This window comes from Urtica dioica, chromosome 11 (assembly GCF_054948205.1).
Source record: "Urtica dioica subsp. dioica isolate 48M chromosome 11, U.dioica_male_clone48M_v1_H2, whole genome shotgun sequence".
Taxonomy (NCBI): domain Eukaryota; kingdom Viridiplantae; phylum Streptophyta; class Magnoliopsida; order Rosales; family Urticaceae; genus Urtica; species Urtica dioica.
The window spans coordinates 19,666,320-19,674,036 of NC_142766.1; the positions used below are offsets into that span (position 1 = coordinate 19,666,320).

A 7,717-nucleotide genomic window follows, 5' to 3' on the forward strand; every position below is an offset into this window, starting at 1 on the left:
CAAAATTTTTATTTTTTTTATATAACAGATGATACATTTTTTAATTCTACGTTATGTGATATACATCAAATGTGCGATTTTTAGGTGTTAATATATCGTATACGATAAAAATTAAAAAGACACTCAACTAATGACAGGGCCGGCCAGCCCAAAGGCAATATAGACAGTTGCATAGGGCCTCACCGTTTTGAAAAAAAAAGGCCTCATTTTCTTAGTCTGATTATTATAAATGGACTTATTACTGTTTAGAGTCCAATCAATTTGCTTTTTTACTTTGTGATCTGATACGTTGTCTATTAGTTAGATTTCTTTTACGAGGGAATTGGCAGTGGACTTTTAATACAATGTGTGTGGGCAAATGGCTTTTATTGTAGGAGTCAATTTTTATGGCCCAAACTAAAAAAAGCTTAAATGTGTGAGAAATGGTTCATAAACAAAATAGATAGTCAACAAGTTCCAGTAAAACGTTACCCTCTTTTACTCTTTCATGCTTTTTCTTGAGAAGAAATTCTCCAGTTTAAAACAAACATAAAGAAGATATAGGAGAAAAAAAAAAATGGTCGTAAAAGCTTGAAACAATTCGTTCATGAATTTCCATGTTTCTATCTTCCTAATTTCATTGTTTGAGCCTTTGAATTTTATAATGTTATTGGTTGTTAGCAATTTTTTTTTTCTTTTTTGTTGTTAATTTTCTTTATTAGTCATATGTCTTGTCGAAAATTTTCTTCGTGGTACAAAAAATTGAAGAAAAATAGAGGAAAAAATTTGATCAACTTTAAAAAAGAGCTATTCATAAATTTCTCATAGATAAAGATTAGTTTTTGTAATTTAAATTTCTCATAGAAGCTAGAGATCCTAAAACTAATGTATTATTTAAATTTGTAATTCAGTCTAAAGATAATCACCCTCTTTACTCTTCTTAGTGACAAGTAAATAAATAAAAATCAATTCACGCACACACCTATAACATAAAGCAAAACAATGTAACGCAAAATATTATTAATAATAATAAAAATAATGATTATAATAATATACACGGATCATATCTATTGGAATTTATATCATCTTATCATCTCAAAGGAATGTGGTCTATGGGATTGTAGGACCCGGTATAAAGTTGGTTAGTTGACCATGATTTTCAAGGAGTAGCCACTTCGTTTCATGGTTTCAAATGTCGCCGGCTTTCCCGATTTTCGTTAGAAAAGTCATTTTCGCCGTCCAAACGGCCGACGATGTGGAGTATATCGTTTGTCGTTGTGATGTCATTGGATTTTCGTTAAAAACGACATCTCGTTTTCATATATTTTCGGCCGTCCAAGCGCAACGTGTTTTCTACACTTTTTCGACGACTACCGGCGAAAATCGACGAGAGGATTTGTCGTTTTTTTTTTCTTCCAAAAATCCAGAATTTGTTTTCCTTGATTTGGATTGTAAAATGATTTTTTTAACATAATGTCCTTCATTAAAGTTTTTTGAAATGTTGTGATCTATGATATATATTTTTTTCAGATTTTTCTGACACTTTCGCGAACCATCATTTTTTCTGGCGACATTTTTTTTTGTGTTTTTCTATTTTTCAAGTAAGTTTATGACTGAAATAAAATTGTTTGAATTATTGATATGAAATTGTTGGAATATTTATTAATTGAAATGTAATTGTGATTGTGTGAAATGAATTGAAATGTTGATATAGAAATGTTGGAATTGTGATTGTGTAAAATTAATTGAAATGTTGATATGAAATTATTGAAATTTATTGACATGTTGAAATGGAATTTTGTTTACATATTGAAATGAAATTGTTAGAGTTTAAAATGAAATCGTTAGAGTTTGAATTTAAATTGTTACATTTAAATTGAAATGAAATCGTTAGAGTTTGAATTTAAATTGTTACATTTGAATTGAAATGAAATCGTTAGAGTTTGAAATAAAATCGTTAGAGTTTGAGTTAAAATTGTTAGAGTTTGAAATGAAATCGTTAGAGTTTGAATTTAAATTGTTACATTTTAAATTGAAATAAAATCGTTAGAGTTTGAATTTAAATTGTTACATTTGAATTGAAATGAAATCAGAATTTGAATAGAATTTATTGATATATTGAAATGGAATTTTTTTGACATATTGAAATGAAATTGTTAGAGTTAGAAATGAAATTGTTAGAGTTTGAAATGAAATCGTTAGAGTTTGAATTGAAATTGTTACGTTTTGAATTGAAATGAAATCGTTAGAGTTTGGGTTGAAATTGTTAGAGTTTTTTTTAATAGAATTTATTGACATGTTGAAATGGAATTTCGTTGACATATTGAAATGAAATTGTGGGTGTTGAAAGTAATTTAAATGAAATTGATTTAAATTTTTTAGATGAAATGGATTGAAATTTGGACTATATTTACAAATATATATGTATTCGTTTATTTCGACACTTTATTTCCGTCGGCACGTCGGTTTTCCATCGAAAACGACATTTGAAAACAACATTTCATTTTCCCTTTTCCACATTTTTTTCGTTAGATTTTCCGTCGACATACCGGTTTTCCGTAAATCATGAGTCTCGAAACGGCAACGAAAAGGCATTTGAAACCTTGCTTCATTTTGAATTACAAACCACTGCTGTTTCTGTCAAGCTTGGTGGTCATTTTCTCCATAGTCATGTCGTTTTCTTGTTTTTTAATGCCAGATATAGAAATGAGAAGAGAATTTGGAAACACTCCCAAAGATGGAAAATGTCTCCTCACCAACGTCAACGTCGGTGCTATAGGGGAGGATTTAAATTCTAATTGGGCCAACCAAGGCCCGACGAGACATTTCTATCAACTGAAGATATTAAAATAATTTGGGCTGAGCAAAGGAAAGCCCACGATAAAATGGGGAGATACCATTGAGAATGATCGTGGACAAAGTCAAAAGCAGACTTAATCCAGTCAATGAGGTGATGAATCAGAACGCGAGAAGAGGAAAACGTGGGAAGCGAGTGGACGAACTGAAGAAGCAACGATCGTTTATATGCTTTCCTCGATTTTAGGATCTGAGATTTAAAATTTATCTTTGTTGTTCTATTAATAGCATGCAATGAGAGATAAGACGCACGTTACTTCCAATATTATCCATCACATTATTCTCAACAATTCAATTACATTATGTAGTCACAAAAAGCCACTTTACAAAACTTCTCTTTAATTTCGCTTGTGTTCTTTAAAAATATTCCCCTTTGTCTTGAGTTTGAGTATCTTCAACGTGAGTTCGAGGTCCATATTAAAAATATTAATCCATCTTTCGTGACTGGTTTGATCTCGGATTTTTTAGACTTCAACAGTTTGGCGCCGCATGTAGGAAATCAATCAAATTCGCTAACAACAAGATCTTTTACAACGACAATGCCTTCCGATCCATTCGAAAACTCGAACAATGAAACTATCTCATCCATGAAGTCCATGTTAGACCTCATTCTCCAGAAGGTTAGCCGACACGACGACTACTTGCAAGCCCTAACCACTGACAGGGCGGGAGCTAGCCTAAGAACCGGAAGTGGTCTCTCGGCTGCCATTTTCCGCATCCGCATGGGACGATTGCGTCGCCGCCACCTTTTGTCACGACGCCACTGAGACCAGTGTCTTCGCCGCCCGGTTCACTGTCGACATGAACAATGAGTTCAGAAAGCTCGACGGTGGCAAAAAATATTACCGACCACCGGGTTTGTTCGGTACAAGACTAAGCTCCGACGACGTCATAATTTGTATTGTGATAATAGATTCAAAGAGTACATATATGTATATATGTTGAAGGAGAGAAAAATAGGAGTACTATTCATTCGCTCTTGTAATGATTTTAAACATGTCATAAGATGACAGAAACAAATAGGCAATTGGTTTTGAGGATCTTTGAGAACCTTTAAACCATAATAGTTAATATGATTTCTCGGATAACATTCACGAGACACGTGTCGGTGGTGCGAACTTGCGACATGCATCGATCTTAGGTTGCGAGTGTCAAATTTCTTATGGTTTCCGAAAGGACCATAATGGAGAGAGGATATCTCGTAGTGTTACGACCGCAATGGAGGTCTTAGGAAATCAAGGTGGGCGGTGTGATTCGTCGTGTTCTTCCCTGTAACTGGAACAGAAGATACAAAATGTGATGTATAATGAAATGTTCCTCTTATTAAGCAAATAACATGAGAATTATATTTCTCAAGCTCTTTGACACTTTTTGAGAGGGAATGTAATTTGACATAATTTTAGCCTTCGTTTGTGAAAGAAAATATGAGAGAGTGTGAATATTTCTTCTTCAATTTTAGAGAGAAAGGAAGTTGATTATTCATCTTTATGCTTTGAGGTGATAGATTTCTCTTGAGAGTTTGAGAGAAAAAATGGGAGTTAAAGAGGATTTAGTTGAGAGAATTCATAGATAAAATCACTTTTTTTAGTTCAGAATGATTAATCTTCTGGTTTGTGCAAGTGAGCTATTTATAGGATAATGGCGCTTGGTGCTTAGCGTTTGGCGTTTGACGATTGGCGTTTGACGATTGGCGCTTGTCATTTGACGCTTGGCACTTGTCGCTTGACGCTTGGCGTGTGGCACTTGTCGCTCGATGCTTGACGCTTGTCGCTTAGTGCGTAGCGCTTGTCGCTTGACGCGTGAAGCATGGCCGTGTGCCATCATGAAATAGCTTACAAGCATGTTTATCGGTCCTCAATTTTGGTCAAACATATTTTTGGCCCGTTTGACCGAATTTATTCTTTTTTGCATTGTGACGTCGTTTTTACACTTGAGACGTCATTTTTATTATAAGAAAAATGATGATATAATAATAACTTACCAAAACAAGAGGCGGATGAACATATCATAACACCCGAACCCTACAAAATATTTAACTTTTCTAATGTATATAGTCATTGTTAGCCAGCTTCATGACCAATTGTAATTATCTCCCTAGATTTACCAAAGGGACATCATGTTGATTCTTACATTAATACATAAATAGCCGAGTTTCAGATAATATTATTTATAAAAAAATATATCGATAACAAGAGGTTTGTATTGGGATAAATATTACGACACAACTGCCATGTATAAAAAAAATGGCTATTTTGTACATATCTACTTAAGATTGACTATTATGCAATCTTAGTATTTAATATGGTTTAGTTGTCTAAATATAATTCTTTTGATTTTGGAATAATTAACTATTTTTAAACGTTAGATTTCAATCTAACCAACATTTAATTTTTTTTAACTCATTAACCATGACATATTAATCTATTACTTAAATGCCTTTTATTGTTTATTTTAAGAAATTACAAAAAAAAAGTCATTAAAATGCCACAAATTAAATAATTACTTTCATAAAATATAGACACAATTAATTATTTAACACATCAGCCTGAAAGTTATGTTTTTAGAAAAATCGAAACATTGTTTAATATGAAATTTTAATGTTTTAAGTGGTTTAGTTTGTTCCTCTTTATTGACCATAGCCACGTGGCAACGCTGCAGATTAACATGTTTATATGATAATTTTTTTTTTTTTTCACAATAACTACACAACTAACCTGACCTCAGCGAGTAATTTGTTAATTGATATAATACTCATTTTAGTTTTGTATTTACTTATAGTCGCACAGCTTGAATTTTCTTTCATCTACAATTCTCTCTATCAGTAAACAACAATGGTGAGAGGAGCTTCACAATCGCAGTCATCTTCTTCGTCGACCTCGCGCCCTGGCATCGCGGCTCCGCGCGGATCGGCGGCGGCGACGGCGGGGATTCGTCGCCGCAGGCTCGGCGGAAGCGCAGCGGCGAGCTCGTCCTCGATCGGCGGCGGCGGATCTGGTCCCGGCGGGAATATGCTGAGGTTCTATACTGACGAAGCTCCGGGAATGAAGATCTCGCCGACCGTCGTGCTCGTGATGAGCCTCTGCTTCATCGGCTTCGTCACAGGTCTCCACGTCTTCGGAAAGCTCTACCGGTCCCGATCGGGCTCCGGCGAGGCCTGATCATCGGCGATTACATCGGTACGTCTTCGGATCTCTGCGGGAAGGTCGATTGGCGGTGGTGATTGAGGATTTGCGATGAGATTGTCATGTGTTTCTTCGTTTTGGTTGCGCTTTTGTGTAAATAGTTGCTGCAGGGTTTTGGATCTTGTAAATTTGATTTCGTCGTTTTACCAATGTTGACTTGCTCTTGCTTTCTGATTTAGTAACTCTAAGATGACCGTGTCGTAGCTTTTTTTGTCTTGAAACGACAACTCAGAGGACTTTTGATTATCGTTCGGAACTACCTTGTATGAAATTTCTTGCAAAATTTCGATCGTTTTTGTTTTTGCATTCAACATCTAATTTCGCCAATACATCTCACTTTTAATTTTGCTTATGTTTTCAAGCTTTAATGTTTTATTTACCAAATTCTATGAAACGACACCATATTAGTGGAAAACGACGCGTATCTTTCAGTTAAACGACCCGCCAAAAAAGGCAAACAAAGTTATGTATGTGTGAGGCTGTGTTGTGAAACCGCTTTTTTAGCTCCACGGCTCGTTGCTTCTCTCGCTGTCAGAGAGAGAAATTCCACAGCCTGATTTTCAACCCAATATTCACCATTTTCAATTATCGTTTTCCTAAGAAAACTCTTTGGTGAATTCGGAGGATAAACAAATCAGAAAGGAAAACATCAGCGTGATTGACATAATCTTCCGAGTGGACACGATATGTAAGAAGTACGACAAGTATGACATCGACAAGCAGCGTGAAATCGATGCCAATGGAGGCAATCCCTTCGCTCAGCTCTACGACGCCATTGAAACCTCCATCGAAGCCGCTCATCGTGTTCGTTTTTCAATTTTTATTTATTTATGAATAAATTTCACTTTTGCCCCCTGAACTATGACCTCGGTAACAATTTGCCCTTGCTATTCTGATTTGTGGCAACTGTTTACCTTGAACTTATGTTTTGTATCAGAAGTAATTATTCCGTTAATTTTTGCAAAGGTCTGTTAGAAACATCGATGACGTGGACAGTATTAAGAGGGCATTAACGTAACTTCGACAAAATCCCTAAATCGACAAAATCCCTAAATCAGTCGACAAAATCCCTAAATCATTCGACAAAAGCCCTAAATCCCAAAAAACAAAAATCATTCATTTTCACGTTCATGAACTGAGTTGACGATGAAGAAGAAAGCACCTGCGAAGAAAAGCCCTGCGAAGAAAAGCCTTGCGAAGAAATCTCCAACGAAGAAACGTGCGTCGTCTTCAAATAAGTCGCCAGAAAAAACTAGCGACAATGAAAACAAACATTCAGTGCCAAACTATGGTGAGCACGAGCTTTAGTATCTATGCCTCCACAGAGAGCTGAGCCAGGAAGGCCCAAAAAACTTAGAAGAGTGGATGTTTCAATTCATAAAATTCATAAAATTAAAAATAGTGTTCAATGTTTCAATACATTAACAAATTACAAACACAACAAAAACTAAGTTCAATAGTACAAACGAAAATGATAAAATTCAACACAATTCACCAAATACCATAGTTCAAATTCAACATAAAAGAAATAATTTGAACTAAATCATAAAAAACTAACGATAAATTTTGTGAAGAATACTAAATATCATCAGATTTTAAGAATTGTCGTTATTTGACCGGTATTTGATCACTTACCGGTAAGTTTCTGTCGGAATACGTAAAAATTGCCTAAAGACTGTCGGAAAGTGGACGGTTTCCCC

The 7,717-nt window shown here is 35.0% G+C and overlaps 1 protein-coding gene across 1 annotated transcript; it reads left to right on the top strand.

Moving 5' to 3' along the window:
- Positions 1–5,571: 5,571 nt before the first annotated feature.
- Positions 5,572–6,330, top strand: LOC149382099 (uncharacterized). Its single transcript, XM_089600745.1, has one exon. It carries the CDS (start codon positions 5,667–5,669, stop codon positions 5,991–5,993), a length of 327 nt encoding a protein of 108 aa, XP_089456871.1. The 5' UTR covers positions 5,572–5,666; the 3' UTR covers positions 5,994–6,330.
- Positions 6,331–7,717: the final 1,387 nt, after the last annotated feature.